This window comes from Hippopotamus amphibius, chromosome 7, assembly GCF_030028045.1.
Source record: "Hippopotamus amphibius kiboko isolate mHipAmp2 chromosome 7, mHipAmp2.hap2, whole genome shotgun sequence".
Lineage (NCBI taxonomy): Eukaryota > Metazoa > Chordata > Mammalia > Artiodactyla > Hippopotamidae > Hippopotamus > Hippopotamus amphibius.
This window is the reverse complement of record NC_080192.1, coordinates 6,065,510-6,086,204: the sequence shown is the minus strand read 5'-3', so window position 1 is coordinate 6,086,204 and position 20,695 is coordinate 6,065,510. Positions and strand designations below refer to the sequence as shown.

General features: G+C 58.4%; 1 protein-coding gene across 2 annotated transcripts in view; it reads right to left on the bottom strand.

Annotated features, from left to right (window-relative positions):
* SCUBE1 (signal peptide, CUB domain and EGF like domain containing 1) overlaps positions 1-20,695 on the bottom strand; it is a 129,885-nt gene that overhangs the window by 2,681 nt on the left and 106,509 nt on the right. For both annotated transcript variants that reach the window (XM_057743135.1, XM_057743136.1), the window contains 11 exons: positions 14,833-14,952; positions 14,364-14,468; positions 13,263-13,379; positions 12,362-12,499; positions 10,930-11,133; positions 7,570-7,731; positions 6,060-6,227; positions 4,108-4,269; positions 2,335-2,532; positions 717-869; positions 248-327 (listed from right to left, as the gene is read on the bottom strand). In XM_057743135.1, the coding sequence (XP_057599118.1) occupies positions 248-327; positions 717-869; positions 2,335-2,532; positions 4,108-4,269; positions 6,060-6,227; positions 7,570-7,731; positions 10,930-11,133; positions 12,362-12,499; positions 13,263-13,379; positions 14,364-14,468; positions 14,833-14,952 (1,607 nt within the window). The remainder of the gene's footprint in view (positions 1-247; positions 328-716; positions 870-2,334; positions 2,533-4,107; positions 4,270-6,059; positions 6,228-7,569; positions 7,732-10,929; positions 11,134-12,361; positions 12,500-13,262; positions 13,380-14,363; positions 14,469-14,832; positions 14,953-20,695) is intronic.

Genomic DNA, 20,695 nt, shown 5'->3' with positions numbered 1-20,695 from the left:
CGGACGAGGAGAGTGAGGCGGAGCGCTCGTAAGGAGCCTGCCCGTGGGCACGCAGGCAGGTCCTGGGCTAGGAGGACAGATGCGCCGGCCCTGCTCTGCCCCTGCCCTTTTCTTCTCCTGCTACCACCCTCCTCCCCTCACCTCTGTGTGGGGCTGGAGTTCCGGCTAGGGGCAAGGACGGCCCTGGATCATCACAGGCCATTATCCCAGGATCACACGATCCCTTCCCATAAAGAAGCTCACTCACTTTCAAAATTTCCTGGTGATTCTCTGAGGCGTAGAGCCGTCCATCGCGGACGATGTCTTCTATCAGTTGCTGGTAGTCCTCTGCGAAACGCGCCGGCGGTGGGGAAGGAAGGAAGGAAGGTGAGGGCAGGGCTGGAGGCAAAGGTCCCACTGGCTTCCTGCTCCCCGTCAGCCTCTGCCCTCTCCTAGCTCCGGACGGTGTGCCTTTGTCTCCTCCACCCCCGCTGGTCTCCTCCAGGTTTGACCAGCTAGAAAACCCCCGTCCAACCCTCAAAACCCTGCTGGGCAGCACCGCCTGCTGAGGCTCGCAGACAGCACCACTCACTCCCTCATCTGCCCCACCCTGTACCCCTCAGGGGCCTGTCTAGGCCCCACCGTCCCCCAAGGCTGGAGCTCCCTGAGGCCGGGGATGTGTGACTCGTCTCTGTGTCCCCCGGGCCAGCCGGGGCGCACAGTGTGGCCACACTCACCGTCGTAGGTGACGTAGGGCACTTGGAACCCTTTGCCGCTGTTGCCTTCGTTGGACTTGAACTGGATCCAGAGCTTCCGGGAGCGGGAGGTGAAGGCAATGGGCCTCTCGTAGGTCTGGCAGGTCTCATAGGTGGTGATGGAGGTGGGTGCGGCTGGGGGTGGCGCGGGGGTGGAGCCCAGTCAGGGTCGAGCGGCCCCAGATCCGCAGCTCCTCCCCTGGTCCCTGACCTCCTGCCTCCCCACCCAGGGAGCCGTCCAGCACCCACAGCACCCAGTCCCCAAACACTCCAGCTCTCCAGTTCCCACACCTGTTCCCTCTGCCCCAAACGCCCTTCCCCATCCTCAGCCCCAGTTCTACTCGTCCCTCTGAGACCAGTTTCCATGCCCCCTCCTCCAGGAAGCCTCCCCAACTGCCCCACCCCTACCCTACCATGTTTCTTCTCTGCCCTGATGAACACTGTACCACAGCTCCTCTCTATAGGGCTCTCACTGTCCCCCTGCCAACTGCTCCTCAAGGACAGGGCTCATGTCTGCCCCTAGCACAGAGGAGGGGCTGGGGTGGAGGGTCCGTCCCCTCTCCGGGAGAGCAGATAAGCAAGGGTGAGCCTGCTGACCTCTGGGGTGCCTGGGGCTGGCCAAAGGGTGCCCCCACGTCCTCACCGCTCCCTGGGGGAGCTTTCCTGAGGTGCCCTTGACGTGGGAGAGGCTGGCCCCCCTAGAGCTCAGCCCTGTGGACGGAAAGTGGAGGGAAAGTTGTTGGGGACGAGGGAGACTGGTGACGGGAGTGGGTGGGGATGGCCCCGGGCTGGGCTCTGACTGGCGTAGGACCCGGGGGGGGGGGGTGCCTTGCCTTCCTGGCCTCAGGCCTCCCATTCACACGCTGGGGGCCATTTCCCACTCATGAGTAACAATGCAGCGCAGCTCCCCTGTCCCCCCATCCTCCAGCTCCTCTGGCTGGTCTCCGTGTACCAGACACACCTGAGGCCCCGGCCGGCCGGCAGGCTTTGTGTGTCTGTGTCTCCCTCCTCCTTCCCTAGCGCTCTGACTTGGCGCTTCCCCCGTGGGCGCGGCGGCCCCGCTGCAGCAGCGAGGTCCCCAGCCGAGGCGCATGCCCTGAGAGGTTCTGCTCTGCCCCTGGGGGACTCAGGGCGCCCCGCCTTTCTCGCTGCTGTGGCCACCTGCGCACGCGCATGCTCACCCACGGCTGAGGGGCTGGCCCCTCCCCTGACGTCTCACCCGGAGCCCCCACGGGGGTGATGACCTGGAGGCTGCGGGCTGAGGGAGGGAGCAGACCCTGGGGCGTCCTGTGTGAGCGCACAGGCTGGCCCTTCACCACCCGCTCAGAGCCCAGAGGGAGGAGGAGGCCCTGCGAGGTAGCGGTGCTCCTGGGGACTCACCCTGGGTGGGGTGGCAGGATGTGGGGGGACAGCTGGGATGAGAGACTGGCTTGCGGTCCGTGGCGAGACCAGATCTGACCAGGTCCTGACTCCCACACTTAGGAAAGCCCAGCGCCTGGCGTCAGACGTGAGCGCCCCGCGGAGCTGCGCTGAGGGGGAGGTGTGGGCGCTGGGCGGGGGCGCGGGGCGGGGGCCGCCCCACCCCTGGACCGGCACGTACCGCTCTTCCGCATGACCAGGACGTCGCCGCACTCGTCCTCGATGGGCAGGAAGATCTCGGGGACCACGATGAGGATCCTGCGCTTGGGGGGCGGTGAGATGTGCCACACGCACTCTGCGTTGGCCGGGTAGTCGCCAGGGTAGTTGGGGGACTCGATGTAGCCGGTGTAGTCGCCCAGCTCGCCGCCGCAGTGCTGGTCTGTGGGCACCGGGGCCCGTGGCCTGGTCAGGCATGGCTGGCCCTCAACAGCCTTGGAGGCCCAGGGCAGGGCTGGTAGGTGCTCCGTCCCCTCCTTGGCCACCTCCACTCGGTCCTCCCCGCCAGCTGGCCAGGTCCCGGCTGGTCTTCCCTCGGGCACCCCTCAGTGGGGGGCAGGTCCCCGTTCCGTGTTGGTTCCCCGAGGCCCAGCCCGAGCACCTCCTTCCTGGGTGCCCTCGGCTGCCTCCCTTGAACGTCTGCGGCTGGACCTCGCCCTGGCCTCCCGCCTGGAGCTGCTCTCCATGCCCCCCGCCCCCTCCCTGTGCGGGTGCATCTGTGCCCCCACGGCTGCCGGCTCCTGCCAGCCCCTGCGTTCCTCTGTGTCTCAGCCAAGGCCAAGTGTGCCCCAATGCCCCCTTTCTCTCCACTCACTCGTCTATACATCCCTTTGTCCAACATCCCCTGAGTGCCCCCCAGGTGCGGCCCCCGCACAGAGCAGGCAGGCTCAGGGACCAGCAGGAGACACGCTTTCCTTCCTTCTCTTTTTTAGCTAGGCTGTGCATCCTCAAACAGGCCAAACGTGACTTGTTTCTGAGCTAAATGGTTCCTAGCTTAACCTCATAATGGAAGTTATGCAAAGAAAACTGAGTGTAGGTATTAAATATACATAATTTTCTCACCCGTTTTCACTTAAAACCCTTCTTCTCACATCAAAATTTCTAGAAAACATTTCATTTTCACCTTATCATTCCAGAGCTTCCCTCTCACTTTCTCCCCACTTTTCCTCATTAGGATGTTGAAACATCTAGAACTCTGCCTCTGCTGAGCTCCACCAGGAGACCACAAGCCCAGCCAGGGCAGCCAGGGCAGAGGGGGCAGCGTCCACCTCCAGGATTAAATCTCCTTCACGGGCCTGTAGGCTGTTCAAAACACAACCAGCAGCCCAGGAAAGGGGTAACTGGCTGGAAAGTGACTAGGGAAAGGGCAAAATACCAGAAAATATGCCCCAAAGGGCTCTGAAAGTGAATTAGAAATCCCTCATGACAGCATCCTCTGGGTTAGGTCCGAACGACTCGCTAGTGAGCGACCAGGATAGTATCTGTTTCCCAGATGGTCTCACGCTGCCACGTTTCTTTTGGCTGAAGCAGAGCTTCTTAGAGACAGCGGGTGGCCATCTGGTCTCACTCTTGCACCCGCCCCCCAGTACACACCAGGCATCCTGAGCCTTCAGAGCTGCAAGGTCTGGCCCGGCAGCTGCCCCACAAGACTTTTCCCTCCACAGACCCAGAGCCTGGAGCGGGGCCTGGCCGGCACTGAGGTGCAGGTGAGCCTCGGGAACCCGTGAACGGCCGTGCAATCAGCTCACTCCGTGGAGCGCGAGGCCGGCCAAGCCGGCTGCTCCCTTCACACCATGGGGCATCCTCCTGAGTGTGTGTGCGGATGCGACGGGGCAGGAAGGAGTCACTGGTCTCCCCACAGATACGACTCGAGGGAGGGCTCACGCTGCCCCCACAACCTGCCCCCAGTCCTCTCCCAACATCCCCGGCTCCTGGCCGTGGGAAGAGCAGCACCTACTTTTGCAGTGTGTGACGTTGGTGGAGCCGTCGAAGTCGGTGCTGGTGTTGCCTGGACAGGTGACACAGTGGTTCTGGCCAAACTCGGGCTGGTAGGTGCCGACAGGGCAGCGGATGCACCGGTGGGTGCTGGTGTTGTAGTGGTGGCCGGGGGAGCAGTGCACTGTGGGGGAAGGTGCTGGTGGGCACTCTCCCCGGGGCTCCCTGCCCTGGAGGGCTGACTCAGCGCAGAGTTCAAGGCCCTTCCCCACGGCCTGGTGACCTCCCACCACCCGCACCCAGTCCCTGAATGGCTGACCCCTCTGCTCCCTGACCCTGTCCACGACTGTGCAGGGTGTGCTGTGGACCACGGGGTCCGCGCAGCGAGCCAGGCAGGCTGAGCCCTGCCCCGGGGCAACACCCTACTGAGGCTGCGCGGGATGCCTGTCTGGTCCTCCGCTGGTGGTAAAAATCGGAGAGTGAGATGCTGCAGGGCCGGATGGGAGGGAGGCTGGGAAGGCCATTGGGGAGACTGGCGTGGGGACCTGAGGTGTGCAGAGCTGGCCCCAAGGGGGGCTGCGCCTGTGCTGGGTGTGGCCGGAGCAGAGGTCAGGGGCCATGAGGAGGACTGGGCTTTCCTCTGAGCGAAGAAGGCCACCTGGAGCTGCCCTGTGTCCCTGGCTGCTGCACTGGGAGTGGGCTCTGAGGGAGGTGGGCGGGGTGGAGGCCCAGGCAGGGCAGGGCAGGGCCATCGGGGACAGGTGGCAGTGGCCTGGGTCAGGGTCAGTCTGCTTCTCTTTAGGAGCTAGAGCTGCAGGGGCTGCAGACAGACTGGGTGTGAAGTGAGAGGGAAAGAGGACTTGGTGAGGCCAACATTCCCTCGAGCACCTGGCAGGAGGAGCCTACATGCACTGGAGGGAGAGGCCTGCACTTGTAGAGCCTGAGGTGCTTATCAGACACCTAACTGTCTTGTTAAACACCTAGCTGCGGCCTGGCAGGAGGGCAGAGTCGAGCTTAGGGGAGAGGCTGGACTGGAAACGGAAGCTAGGGTCACCTGTGCAGAGACGCTACCTCAAGTGAGCAGAGGAGATGCGTTTATCCAGATTCAAGGGCGAGTGCAGGGGGCCTGGGATGTGCTAGCCTATGGTGGCTGGGGCGGGTGGGGGTGGGGGGGGGTTGGAGGGGATGGTGGAGGCTGAGCGGGGCCTGGGGCACAGGCCGAGCAGGAAGAGCACTCCAGGGGGACCACATGTCACAGTCTCGGGAGACGCAGATGAGAAACGACTTGGGCTCCAGCAACACAGGGGTCCTGGGGGCGCCTTGATGGGAGCAAACGCTGGGGGCAGTGGGTGACAGTCTGACTGTCTGGTGGGGACTCAGAGAGAGTGAGAGGAGAGGAAGTGGAGTCCAGACACTCTTTCTGGGAGGCTCACAGTAAAGGGAGAAAACCTGGTAGGAGCCGGGGGAGGTAGGGCTGGAGGGCTGGGGAGGATTCAGAGTCTACACGTCAGGCCGTCAGCGGATGGGGAGGGCTGCCCACCCGTGGAGGGCCAGGCCTGGGGTGGCGGTGGAGCTTTGGTGACATGGAGGGGAAGGAGGGGCCACACTGCAGGACCCCGGCAGCCCTGAAGACCTCTGACCTCTGACCTCACCCCACCGCCCCTCCGCCTCCCGTGCCGCTTCACCTTCCTCCCCTTGCAGCACAAAGCCTCCCCAGGCCTTGAGGAGCTGGCGGCTGGGGGCTCAGAGCTCCACACTGGAGCTGCCGTGCCTGCCTGGCCTCTCACCCGAGACCCCTGGGCGGGCTTGCGCTGGGCCCCTGCCGTCCCGGCCCCTGTGTGCGGCACACAGCTGGTGGCCCGTGTCCACTGCTCGAGGCTCCAGGAGCTGCCTCTGACCTTGGAGGTTTGCCACGGCAGGAAATGAGGGGTGTCCAGGGAAGCTGTCCCTGAGCGGGGCGGGGGGGGGGCTCACCTTTGGCCTCACAGTCTTGGAAGGAGGCTGTGCCCTCGTGCCGGGTGAGCAGTCCCCCTCCACAGGGGAAGCAGCCCGTGCGCCCGGGCTCGGGCTGGTATGTGCCCACGGGGCAGGCCTGGCAGGGCCTGAAGCCGTCGGTGGAGAAGAAGCCGGGAGAGCACTGGCCTGGAAGTCAGAGGTCATGGCTCAGGCTGGCGGAGGGCCACCTCAGTCCAGGCCTGGCGCTCAGCTCAGCCCTCACCTGCCCCGGGAAAGGCACGAAGGCACAAAGGCTGGGGGGTCGAGGGGAAGAAATGCACTGTGTGGTCTCGCAGGCCTGGCTTTTCTCCTCCCACCAGCTAGAAGGGCTGTGGGTTGAGGAGAAGTGGCCTTGCTCCAGAGCTGAGAAGTGTGGACCTCACGTGGAGGTGGGAGGTCGTGGAAGCCGTTTACGGTGGCGGCTCTCCCCAGGGGGCGGGCCACACTGTGTCTTCACATGAGGACCTGGGGCTGCTAAGCTCCAGGCTGACGCTGCCTTGTCCTCTGCCTGGCAGAGCCTGAGCAGAGGAAGGGGGTCCGTGGGTCCCTCGGGCACAGCTGGGACAACGGGAGGTGACAACACATTCTAGCAAAGAGTCAGGATGTAGAGGCTATTCCAGTGCTGAGCGAGGGGTGGGTTTAGTGCCCTCTCAGCCCAGACCCTGGAATTCTCTGCTCCCCCCACGGCCTCTGTGCTCTCTGACAGGTGTCACCTCCCCTGGGGCACAGACCACACTCCTGGAGGGGGCAGGGGCCAGAGGGCAGCTGGCCAGCCTGCAGGGACTTGGGGCCGGGCTCTGATCTCTTCTGTCCCCTAGAGGAGGCTGGAGGACTCTGCCACCCAGAGGGTCCCATTCGCTGGGACGCCTTCCCCCACCTATTCTCTTGGGTGATCCCCACAATGGCCTGGGAAGGGAGGCTGATGGGAAGGCTACGAGCCCATTTCACAGATGTGCTTAATTGGGGGTAGCAAATAGGAAAGCTCTTTGCAAACAAAATTGTGCTTGGTAAGTTGAAAAAGGGCTCTCCAAACCATCCATAGGGCAAACTGTAAAGTTCCTCGTGTAAGCACAGTTCTTGCCCGAGTGTCTGGCCACACTCCATAGAGCATTTCGACTGTGATGGGTGCTCTATGAGGTGTCACGTGTTCGGTTAACTATAAAGCACTACGTACCTCTGCTATAAGCTGACCTGTACATAAGCAACTGGTCGACTGTAAAGTCCTTTCCAACCCGCGTGGTGCAGTTTTAAAGGGCACTGAGCGCAGCCCAGGGCTGCTCACCACCGTGCACTCTGGCGTGCGCACCCTGGGGGTCTGCAACGCACTAAGTGCAGCGGCGTGGAGGTCCTGACAGGCTCTGGAAACGGCACAGAGCTTTACAAAAGACAACGAGGCACCCGGGCCTTTGCTTTGGGAACCTCAGTGGAGGCAGGAGGTGCCCCATCCCTCTACTCCCGGCCCCTCCTTCCAGGGTGGGCCCCTACTCGCCTCCACACTCGGATACGTTGCGGGCCCCAGCCAGGCCGAGCCCGTCGCTGCTGGGGCACGGCGCGCAGTTGAGCTGGCCGTCCCCGTCCTGGTAGGTCCCCGGCGTGCACGGCACACACTGGCCCGGCTCTCCGCTGAAGTAGGAGCCAGGCCCGCAGGCCACTGCGGAGGCAACGTGGAGAGACTGCTGGGGGCAGAGGCGGGGAGCAGCGGCCCGGTGGTCTGGCCGTCTGTCTCACGGGGCGCCAGGCCCAGGCTCTGTCCTTCCACCCAGGGCACAGCTCTCGTCCCTGTGGCTCCAGGGGCACAGAGGGGCCCAGACCCACCCCAGAGAGTGGGGGTAGGAGCCAGGCGGTCGTCATCTGTGAGGACCCTGTCGTGTCCTGGTCTCATGTGCCCTCCTGGCTCCTGCTGCTCAGGGTCCTCTGCGGACCCCTCCCCTCCTGTAAGTGCCTTTGTCCTCTCTCCGCTCCACACGCTGCCCTCCAGCCCTGACCCCTCGGCCTGTGTATCACCTGCCTCCTGGATGCCCCACAGTCACTTCATCCAAACCAGGCTCCCCCACCCACCCCTTTGCTTCCCTGCGGGGCAGAGCCGGCAGCTGAGGACACGGGGCGGTGCAGAGGGGCAGGGGAGTGACAGGGCCCGGAGACTGAGGACACAGAGGTGCTGGGCGGAGGAGAGCCAGTGCGGTGGCTGCACGGACCACATAAGCAAACTGATGAATAAATAAGCAAACATTGAGAAAATAAGTTAAGGAGAAAGGGAGCCGAATGTCTCGCTGGACAAGGTATTTAGAAACATGGAAAAATGACGTGGAAAAAAACATTACAATATGAACTCATGGTTTTGTAAAACACACAGACACACACACATACACACAGAGCCACAGAAATAGTATAGGTGCATGGGTGTGTATGTAATATACGCATACCTATACTTTCTAGTTCTGTCCAATGAGAAGGCCTAGAAGCAGTGATACTCCAGTAGCAATGAGTATCTCAGCTTTTGGTTTCTACACATCCTCCTCCTCTAAAAGGAACCAGGGGTCCTTGGAGATTCGGCTGATTCCACGGCAGGGAAAGCACAAGTTGAGTCTGAAACATCTTTAGTGCCGGACAGGAAGAGAAAGCTCAGTGAGTGATGTCAAAAGCTCAGTGAGTGACACGGGGCCAAGCTGATGGGCGCCCACTGGCTGACGTGGGGATGATCTGAGTACTGAACTAAGTCATGGGAGGAGATTACAAGCCAGTGGGGAATCTATGGGTCCACACTGACATAAATGCATAGACCTACAGACACACGCCTACACGTGGGAGAAGGGAAAGCTCTGTCTTACACGAGAAGGCTGAGAAACGTAGGTGGGACGATGGAAATAGAGAACACGGCTTGGCAGCAGTCGTAGGCGTGGCTAATCTGGAGGCCGTCAGCGCGTGGATGGCAGTTTGATGGGGAGCAGGGCGTCGGTGTAAACTCAAACACATCCCCATGAAACCCTAATCAACTGCAGATGGTGCATTAAGAAAATGCTGAACTGAAGTGGAGGATGAATGAAACAGGAGGAATGGGCGGTGGGCCGGGCCAGCACCCCGTGCCTCCTTACGGGGGGCGCAGGAGAGCGGCCGTGGAGCGTGGTTTTCCTGCCAAGAACGCAGGCCCCGGGTCTGGCCACCAGGAGACACCAGATGCAGCTGAGGGTCAGGCTACAGAACTCAGGGCTGGTGGTGGGCGGGAGCGGAGAGGCGGGAAGACCCGGAGCTGCTCCAGATGCAGGATCTGGAGGTGTGACCACTGAACACGCATTCCTGCCGAGGAAAGGGACGCTGTCGCAAGAGTTGGTGGAATGCAGCAGGTGATGTAAAGGCTACGCTCGCACGCCACACACACGCACACATGAAAAGCATGACGGCGCGAATGCCGTAGACGTCCACGACCGGAGAAAGTGGATGAGAAAATATGGAAGTTCTTTGTTCTGTCTGGCAGTGTTTCTGAAAGTTCAAAATGGTTTCAAAAGAACTGGTTAAAAACGAAAGAATGACATCGCCAAGTCCCTCGCCCTCCCCACGCCAGGGAGCAGCGCCCTGCCTGCTTCACCCCCCGCCCCCCCAATCCCACTCCCCTTCCAAAGGCTCCAGCCTGTATCTCCGGCCCAGGCTAGGCTCCGTGCTCCAGATCTGTGGTCCAACCTAGTCAGCACTTCACGCGGATGACTCACGAGGGTCTCAGACTAACAAGGACAGCTGGAACCCCGCACCGCCACCAACCCGCTCTCCCCCAAGTTTCTCCCAGGTCAGAAAACGATGCCACCTCTGCCCAAGTGGCCCCAACCCATGGAGTCATCCTCAAAGTCTCCCTCCCCCTCGCCTCCCTCTCCAATGTACGCTCTCAGTTTCTCTCCTCCTCATCCACCTCTCTTGCTGCCCCTGGTTCCAGGCTCCACCATCTCTTGCTAGGTCTCCGCCCTGCATGCGGCCGTCCCATAACAGGGCGGATGAGGCTGCTCCCGGCTCAGCGAGGTCCAGCGCGCCCAGGGCGGCACCGGGGCACAAGGCCCTCATTGGCCTGTGCGTGCATGTCCCACCCGCTGGCGTTGGCTGCCTGCCTGCCTTCTTTCCCAAGTGACCGTCAACCCCACTGGAACAAGGACTTTGTCACACTCACCTCTGAGTCACTGGCAGCTGTCTCTAAACCCATCCCCTCTTGACCAGCCAGCCCTGGGGTGCCGGTCAAGTCCCCAGCCTTGTTCACTGGACCTGGCCGCCCTGCCCACAGCGCCGGCTGTGGCCTGGCCTCCCCTGCGTCCTTGCAGCGCCGCCGCCCCCCTGGGCGGCCCTCAGCCTCACGGGCATCTTCACTCGGCTCCGCCTCTGCCTGCAGCCCCCATGTGCCTCCTCGGGGAGGCTTTTCTTTTCTTTCTTTTTTTTCGGTCATGCGGCGAAGCACGCGAGATCTTAGCTCCCTGACCAGGGATCAGACCTGTGCCCCTGCACTGGAAGCGTGGAGTCCTAACCACCAGGCCACCAGCGAAGTCCCTGGGAAGCCTTTCTAGCCACACAGACTGGTCCCATGCCCTTCACGCCCCTCAGCGGGGGCCTGGCTGACCTGCGCTCTCCCTGCCCCGCCCCTCCTCAGGACCGTGGGCAGGGCCACACGCACACAGGGTCCCAGCACCAGGGAGCGCGCTTTGATGACAGCTGACCTGTTTAAGTGCTGAGCCGCTTCTCCCCGGCCAGTCTCCTTGTCTCCCTGGCCCCGCCCGATGTGTCTGTTTCCCGTGGGCTGTTTACCCAGGCCCGTAGAGAAGGAAGGACAGAGAAAGTCTGCAGGGTGACATCGGGGTGGCTGCGGGCAGGGACTTACCGCATTTGCCGTCCTGCAGCACCTGGCCCGTGCCACATGTCGCCTGGCCCTCCAGGGTCTTGGCCGGCCGCTGGGCCACCTCGTACTCAGTGCCTGCGACCTGGACGGAGAAGTGCTGCCGGCTGATGGACTTGCGCAGAGTCTTGACTGCGGCCTGCAGGCTCTGCTCCGCTCGCCTCCGCAGGCAGTCGGCCTCACAGGTGTCTGCAGGGGTGGGCGAGACCCCAAGTCGCAACCCTCCACGAGCGGCCTCTCCACCTGTCTCCCCCGCCAGGTGCCACGCTGGGCCGCGTCTCTGCTCAGAGCAGCCCCAGGGCGAGAAGCCCTTGTTGCAAATCTGACAGCAGGAGACGGAGGCCCCGAGACGTATGAGCTGCTCAAGGCCCCGCAGCAGCTCTGAGACTGCCACACGTCCCCTCCCCAGGGCACAGCGCATTGGTGGGGGCCCCCCTTGCCACTCAAACACCTTTGAGGCTGCCACTGTCTCACGATAATGTCCAGCTCTGCTGCCTTGAGTTCCAGGCCCCTTGTGGCCTGGCCCCTGCCCGCCTCGCTAGCCCTAACCCCTCGACACTCTGGCACTCACCGAGAACTCTGCCTTCCAGCCTCCCTGCCCTCCTCACCTCCTCACTGCTTTCAGAACACACCCGGCTCTCCCTATGGCCTCTGTGCCTTTGCCTACTCTATTCCCTCTGCCCGAATGCCGTCCCTACCACCGGTTCCACTTGGCGAACTTTGATTTCAAGTCCTGATTCAAATGGCACCTCTTCCGGGCAGACTCCGGGTCCCTCTCCTGGGGCGGGCCCTCAGCGCTGCGCCCTGTTCGTTCTCATGCACCCACTGTCCAGTGCCTCCCTTGGCCCTGGGGAGTTTATGCGGCGTCTGCCTCCCCATGGCCGGCAGTGCCACCAGCGTGGGGACGAGGGTCTGTCCCCTTTCCACAGTGTCCAGGGCCGGGCACACACAGCACATGCCGGCTGACAGACAGTCACTCCTCTGTCACAACTCAACACGTATTTACAGCCCGAGGGAACTGTTGGCATGAAACACAAGCCAGTATCCCACAAGCCCCTGCTGGAACCTGGGAAAGACAGGTCTGTGGCTCAACGGTCCTGGGGAGGCTGTCGGCATGAGCCCTGCCAGGCCCCAGGGGGGGCGTGGAGGGCTGGGGGAGGTTGTGTGGCTGTCACCGCAGCCCCAGCCCTGCTCCTCTCACGGCCCTGGGCCTCCTCTTCCGCCCTGGGCTGGGCAGCCGTTTCAAGGGTCCAGCACTGACCCCTGCCAGTTCCCCTACTTGCCTGGCTGTCCTCTACCTCTAGTAGCCATGGCTCTGGTGGGAGCCTAGCTTCGTGCCCAGAAGACCCCAGCAGCCCTTCCAGTCCACCGTCCTCGCCGAGGCCCTCAGCACCTCACGAGGGGACCCCTCACCCACCTGAAGCCTCTTCCACCTTAGTCTCAACCTCGAACTCTGCTGTGATGTGGGTCACCTCCTTGGATGGGGACTTTCGGCCACGGCGCCTCTTCTTGGAGGAGTCACACTTGAGGGTTACAAAGGTCACGTGGCAGTTTTCTGGACAAGGAAGGGGCCGCTGTGGCAAAGGTGGCACGGGGCAGGGAGCACGGTCCTACCTCCCCTTGCACACAGATTGCCGGTGGCTAGGGTCCCACCTTGCCTAAGAGTTCAAGTGCAGATGGGGAGACTGAGGCTGGAGAAGGCCAGGGTCTCAAGAGGGGCCTGGGGCTGAGCCGGGCACCCAGCCCTTCCGAGGCCGTCACACTGCTGCATGTGAGGGACCTCGTGCATCTCTCTTAGCAAGGTCGTGCAGCACCCGTGCGGGGCGACTCGGCCCAGGTGAGGTTGCTGAGTGCCGAGGTTTGTCAGATTCGAGGAGGAATCCTACGGTGTTCAGGAATCTTTGTGGAAACAGAGCTGGCGTGCTTTCCACCTGGCCCGTCTCCGCAGGCTTTCCCTACTTGGCCACCCTCGTTCAAGAAAGAGCCACTGAGTGAGCCCTGGGACTCCTTGCATTTGGACACGACCGGGCTGCGCAGAAAGCCCTTGCTCTGGAGGAGCTCATTTAGTGCCGGGTGAGGTGGGATGATGGGCCCCAGGGATGCTTTTCCACTCAGATGCTGGCTTTCCTCCCCAGGGACATCCCCACGGTCCGCAGTGCACCAGGCGTGGCTCCCGGGGCTCAGGGACCATGGTGATGAGGACAATGAGAGGCCCCTGCCCTCGGAAACCCGGTCCCGCTGGACCCTGGGCTCCCAGCTCCCAGGCACGGGGACCCCCACGGCCCCCGTGTGGCCTGGCACCAGGGCGGCCCACTCACCCAGCAGCAGCTGCCTCACGGCCTCCTTTGCTGGCTCCCGGCTTCGGGGCCGGAGGTGGCACTTGGCATCTCGGATCTTGAATCGGGCCTTCTGCCTGATGAGGGTGGCAGGGGCACCTGGGGAAAGCCCAGACCCCCCCAGGTGGTGGCCTCTCCTGTGGGCAGGGAGGCGGCGGGGGTGGGGGCTGTGGAGGGAGTGCCTGAGTGTGAGGGGACGGCCAGGGGGACAAATCCACTGGGAGCTGGGGGTGGGGACCTCTGCTGCCTTGTTTCTCTCCCTGAAAAAGGTGCAAGTGTGGACGGTGGGGTCAAGCTCAAGCCTGGGGCCATCCAGCCAGAGGTCTGTGGAGGAGGAGGAAAGGCAAGCCTCCTGCCTCCTCCCCCATCACGAGGGCCAGTTTATGTGGCTCGTGCTTTCAGGAAAAGGGGCAGCACAGACAAGAGAGGGAAGCAAGGCAGGGGAGGGGATTTGAAATGATACAGATGCCAGAGCCCCTGATTCCTTCCAAGAGCAAAACAGACCCTTGGACTAAAGAATCCTCTGGTCACAGAAGCTGAGAATTCCATGGTGTAAAAACACATCGCTGAACCCACAAGCCTCCATAGGAACAGAGGCCGAAGCACAGCCTCCTGCCGGCAGGGGAGCTGGCTGTGTCCCAAAGTCATGGGGGGGTGCGCGTGTCTCCTATACTCCTGGGGGTGGGGCTCTCCCAGGGGCGCTCTGACTCTGGAGCTTTTAGAACCTCATGGCCGCAGCAGATGTGACTCACTTCACTGAAACAGAATCTGAGATCCATGGACTCACAGCACTTCAGGGTCACTAAACCGCTCTGGCCCAGAGCCTCAGAGCCGGAAGGGCCCTTCCACGGTCCACTGCCCGGGGCTGGGACTCAGTCGGCAGCCCACTTGCTTCTGGGTCCTGGCCCTGCTCTTGGCTCCCCGGCACCCCGAGCCATACTGGGCAGGCGCCAGGCTGGGGGGCCCTCCCTGGGCCGTGCCCCCCCCCCCCGTCTACCCCTGGCCTGGTGCTGGATGCAAAGTCAAGGGGTCCTGCAGGTGTGCGCGGCGTGACAGGCCAGGGATGGGCAGTCCGGGGACTACCTGAGCAGCTGGGCCCGGTGCTGGAGCCGGTGCTGTTGTGTTTCTGTAGCGTCTTGCCCTGGAGGCCCGGGACACCGCAGCTCAGGCTGTAGCTGTTGTCCGAGTCTGCAGAGAGGCCCGTGGTGAGGGGGGCCTGGGCGCCCCTCCCTTCCAGCACTCCCAGATCCCGGGGTCTCGGAGGGGTCACTGAATGCGACGAAGGTCAGGACTGACCCTTATGTCAGTTCATTTCTGCCACATGACTGCGGGCTAAGCAGCTGGGCAGGAACGCGTCCACTGCACTTTTGTAGGGGACACTGCAGCCCTCACAGAGCCAGACAGCTGCCCAGGGTCACACAGTGACCAGGGCGGGGGGGGGGGCCTCGTTCCCAGGCTGGGCTCCTTTCCTGGAGAACAGCAGGGAGCAGGGGCTGGACCCCGGGGAAGGGAGCCCCGCCCCCATCCCAACCCGGGGACAGCCTCGGGTTACCTGGCATGAAGTGCGTGTGCGCGGCGCAGGAGAGGGAGCAGCTCTCCACGCCGCCCACCTTGCCGCAGGACAGCTGGGCCTGGGGTGAGGCCTTGGCCCGAGAAAGGCACTTGCCCGTCTCTGAGGAGAGGGAAGACACATGAGAGGGCTCGAGGGGCTGGCAGGGGCTTGTTGAGCCGGCAGGAGCCCTGAGCTTGGACCAACAGGAAGTCTCACCACATGGCCGTCTTGGTGGGGGGGTGGGGGGGGGCCGGGAGATGGCAGGGTCCACATCCACCTGGACGTAGGGGGACGCCTGGCCCAGGGAGCGGCTTGCTCCCTCCTCCCCACAACACCAGCCCAGGCTTTCTGTGAGAAGGTTCACACCCTGTGCCCAGACCCGAGGGCAGGGCTGGATCCTCCATGCCCATCCGGGGAAAGGAATGGCTGAAAATGAACATGGGCTTCTTGGCAGTGACTGACCTCTAAGTATGGGAGAGTCACTGGGAACCCCTCTCTGGGCAGCCCCAGACACATCCATTAGGTGTTTGAAGATGTCCAAAGCCAAGCTCTTCAGAGTTTCTCATGTGTTTATTTATCTTTTGAGGGTCAAAAAATTCCCCGGACTCCTAAGAAAAGACTGACAGTTCTACAGTCCAGGTAAACATGAGAACTGATCTTATAGAATTGTCTAAATGATCAGTGACACCTGCCTCTGGAAGTGTCACCCTCTGAGTCCAACATCAATGGTGGAGTTGCCCCAGGGAACACGCTGAAACAGGGGACTTAGCTGGAATAAGAAATTGCAGTGGGGGGACTTCCCTGGTGGTGCAGTGGTTAAGAATCCACCTGCCAATGCAGGGGACACGGGTTCAATCCCTCATCCGGGAAGATCCCACATGCCTTGGAGCAACTAAGCCCGTGTGCCACAACTACTGAGCCTGCGTGCTGCAACTACTGAAGCCCACATGCCTAGAGCCCATGCTCTGCAACAAGAGAAGCCACCACACTGAGAAGTCCATGCACTGCAATGAAGAGTAGCCCTCAGTCGCCACAACTACAGAAAGCCTGCGTGAAGCAATGAAGACCCAACACAGTCAGAAATAAATTAAAAAAAGAAAAGAAGAGAAAAGAAAAGAAAAGAAATTGCAGTGGGGAACTGCCAGTCTGGATGACCCTCAACATGTGGCTGAACATTTTCAAGGAGTCTTAGAGAGTAAATAATCTAAAAATAAAAGCAAACTCATGGCCCTCTAGATAAAACATCTGGCCCCCAGACACACACAAGACCAAAGTCCTTTGTTCCCAAAGGATCAAGAAACTATGAACAAAAACACCTGCAGATAATACAAACCAACAGGGCTGCTGAAGAACCAGTGTGGTCACTGGTTAAGAAACAGAAGGACCACAACCAGCCACCACCTTTCAAGGGAGACGCAGCCCCCAACAGTTCCCTGGACTTTCTCGGACTTCCGAAAGGGGACTGTCAGCAACTGCAGACAAACAACACAGCTCTCTCGTGCGCGTGGGGGCCCCTGCCCCGGCTCCGCGTGTGCCCGCATGTCCTTGTGGGGACACAGAGGATGCAGAGCACCGACGCCTCTTTCCCGGGGCCATGTCTCGGGGCTTTGTTTGCAGCGAGCAGCTTCTAGGGATGAGGTAACATTTCCCTCTGGACAAGAGCAGCCTGGCTTCCGTTCACTAAGAAAGCGAGGGGTGAGTTTTCCAAGCTGGGCGTTCTTTGGCTGGGATGCAAATTCCCTGTCCACGCAGCATCCTGCTGAGTGGATGGGACCTGGGGGCTGCTGGCTGTGCTGTGAGTTCTGAGGGCTTTAGACTCTGACCCGGGGGCCCCATGAGTCCTGCTGGTACCCAAAGAACAGGGGTGGACCAGCTTTCTCAGCTGGCATGCAGGTGAGATCTGACTCCACCACACATAGCACCCACCACCTCAGATCATCGAAGCCTCAGAGAAAAGCTCAACGTCGCCTGAAAGGCAAGAGGGAAGGCAAATGGACTGAAGATACATAAAAAAAGGGGAAAAAAAATACATTCGTCTTATAAGAATATATCTGGTTGTGAGAGAATATGAAAGAAGTTAGGAAGAAGCAAATCTGAAAAGGGACAGGGAGTTGTAGAAGGCTTGAGGGGGCATGAACTTGATTTGCTTTGGTCTATTGAAATCACTTATGTAGTGGGACTTTCTAACACTCCCCAGTGATCTCCCAGGTCCCAGCCTGCAGCTGCTCCTTCGGGATCACGGTCAGAAGACAAGCCTCCCTTCTCCAGGTCAAAGCCCCTACAGGTATTGTGGGGAGGGATCTGCCAGCTGAAATACACCTAAGGGGTTATTTTCAGAAGGCTCAGAAAACTCTTCTACAGGTGATTCAAATTATAGCTGATGGGTGCCTTAATATACTCTATTATGTATGATCAAGAAACAGAATCCCTGAGGCAAAGTTCCCACAGAATCAGCAGAACAATTGGAGCAGAGCCCAGGAGGAGTCCAGGCTGAGTCTTCCCAGATTGCCATAAACTAGCCCCCTCCTTTTCTTTTTTATCAACATGCAAAGGTTAGACCAGGCTCTCAGGGGACAAACTCAACAACATGGAAAGCATCCGTGACCAAGGCTTGTCCTCCCTGCCTCAGAGCAATCATAGTCTTGGAAAAGTAGCTGAAACATCTTCAGATCTTGTACTAGAACCACCTTAAATTCTGAGGGCTCCGCATGCAGTATGATTCCTCCTGTGATCTGAAAACAGCCAGCACTTTTTCTGCTTGTCAGTGAACTAATTACGGTGTCTGGTTCCTTTCTCCTTCTCATAATATCATTGAGCAACTATCCTACCTCGTCCTCTTTTTTTTTTTTTTTTTTCTTTTTGGCTGCACCGCTCTGCTTACAGGATCTTAGTTCCCCGACCAGGGATTGAACCCGGGCCACAGCAGTGAAAGCGCTGAGTCCTAACCCTGGACCGCCAGGGAATTCCCTCTCCTACCTCTTCCTGAAGGAGAGACTCATCTCTGTGTGTCTATACCTCAGAAGTGTTCGCACCCCGAACAGATCTTTTGGACGCTCCACATCAAATCCTGACTTAATATTGTTTGTGGATGGGACTTATCTTAAAAATAAAGAGATCCTAGAATTCATATGAAAATCCAAGGGAAATTCAAGAATAGCCAGATCAATCTTGAGACATGAAAAGCAAAGTAGGAGGACTCACACTTCATGATTTAAAAGCTTACTATAAAGCCACAGTGGGGTATGGACACGAGGACAAACATAGATCAATGGATAAAACTGAGAGTCCAGAGACAAACCCATACATTTACAGCCAACTGATTTCAAGAGGATGCCATGATAATTCTGTGGGGAGAAAGAATAGTTTTTTCAACAAATGATGCTATGACACCTGGAGAGCCACATGCAAAAGAGTGAAGTTGGACCCCATCTCACACCATATAAAATTAATTCAAAAAATGGATCAAAGACCTAAATGTAAGAGCTAAAACTATAAAGCTCCTAGAAGAAAACAGGTGTAATCTTTGGGAACTTGGATTAGGCAACGAACGGTTTCTTAGAAGTGATACAAAAAACACAAGCGACCAAAGAAAAAAGATCAATTGAACTTTACAAAAACTAAAAACTTTCATGATTCAAAAGATACCATCAAGAAAGTGAAAAGACAACTCACAGAATGAGGAAAAAATCTATGCAAATCCTATATCTAATATGGGACTTGTATCTAAAACATATAAAGAACTCTTATACCTAAATGATGAAGACAAATCACCCAAACAATGGGCAAAGGATCTGAATGAATGTTTCTCCACAGAGGATATACAAATGGACAATAAGCACATATAGCCATCAGGGAATTACAAATAAACCCACAACGAGATATCACTTTACACCCACTAAGATGGCTATAATCAAAAAGTCCGGTAATAACAAGTGCTGGTGAGGATGTGGAGAAACTGGAGCCCTCACACACTGCTGGAGGGAATGTAAAACGGTGCAGCCACTCTGGAGAATAGTCTGGCAGTTCCTCAAAATGTAAACACAGAGTTACCATATGACCCAGCGATTCCACCCCAGGCACGTACCCAAGAAAACTGTACACGTACGTTCATACAGAAACTTGCGCGTGAATGTTCATAATGGCATTATTCATAACAGCCCCAAACTGGAAACCACCCACGTATCCACTGACTGATGAGTGCATAAGCAAAAGGTAGCATGACTACAGAGTGGAATGTAACTCGGCAATAAAGATGCACGAAGCACTGACACGTGCTACAACGGGGGTGAACCCTGCGAGCAGCATGCTACGTGAAATAAGCCAGTTGCAGAAGGCCACGCATTGCATTCCACGTATATGAAGTGTCCAGAACAGGCAAATTCATGGAAGGCAAGAGTCGATTACAGTTGCCTAGGGCTGGGGGCTTGAGGGAAAAGGGAGAGTGACTGCCGCGGGCATGGGGTTTTCTGGGGAGCACTGAAAATGCTCTAAAATGGACTGTGGTTGCACAACGCTGTGATTATACTAAAACACATTAAACTGTATACGCTAAATGGGGGAACTGTGTGGCATGCAAATTATATATATATAAAAAATAAAAGTAAAAAAACAAAAGGAAGAGAGCTAGTACCAGGCTGGACATGCAAGAATCTTTCAGGCTGGACTCAAGCCTGGAGGGGCTCCAACGGGCTCTTGTGCTGAACGTGTGGCTCTCTCTAGCATGTTAAATTGCCAAATATAAAAGGTAAATATGCACACAAACGGAAGCGTTCAACTTTAGAATGCTTTGAAAACAGAGAGGTTTCCTACCCATAACTGGAGCACAGAGGCCCAGGCTGCCCCTGGGGCAAGGACAGAGGGCCCGAGGGCTCCATCATACATGCACTGTGTTGGCTTCCTACTCCGTAAAGGAGCAGGGGAACAATCGAGTTTCAAGACCACGAGGGTGATTCCCGGTGAAGCCCGGGCGGCCTCCTGGGCTACCGGACCGCCTCGCTCGGACGTTTGCTAATATCTTCCCTAAGACAACCCATCCTCGTAGGGACAAACTGGCGGAGACATTAGACAATGTTGGTGAGAAGCTTTTCCAGGGTGGCAGAAGAAGTGACCAGTTCACGGTGCGGCTGTGACCTTCAGAATCCTGGGTGAAGTGTAAAGATGGCACACGGACTGGAACCAAACCCTAAGGGACCCACTGAGCACATCCAGGTGGATTGCACGGGTTATAATTCCACACTAGTAATACTATGTTTACTTTCTGGATGAACTGAAGCACTCTTGTTGAAAAAAATAACAGCGCTCATAGGAGCTAAAATATTAGATTTTGTGCTCCTTATTTTGGATGTTCCAACTTGTTTACTTAGTAACATACAGACACATTTTATTGGGAGAGTTACTTGTGAATTACTCAGAAATTTCACCGTCTTTATTACCCCTAATTTTTTTGAGAAATAAAAATGAATTTTTCAGAACTTACTGTAAAGTCACCATTTAGAGGTCTTAAACTGAGGTTTTTCAGAGAACCTCCAAAAGCAGACCATTCACAGAAATTGTTACCCAAGATTCTGAGAACCGGCTGATGGCTACACAGAGCTGAGAGCTTGTGCCTAAGACCACTGGAATAAATTCTCCTAGATGTTTGCAACCACTGATTTCCACACCTTCTGGTGCATACCTTTGTTCTTCATTCTTCCGGTCATGTTTTCCCACCTTATGCATTTAAGGTTGTACACTTCTGATTTATCCTGTTTCCCTTACAAATAATAACTCACCTAGATCTAAGCCTTACCAGTGATAACCACCATCCTGATTCTTTAAATCGGTTCTCCCAAGCTATTGCTAGAGAAGCCAATACTGAAAAATG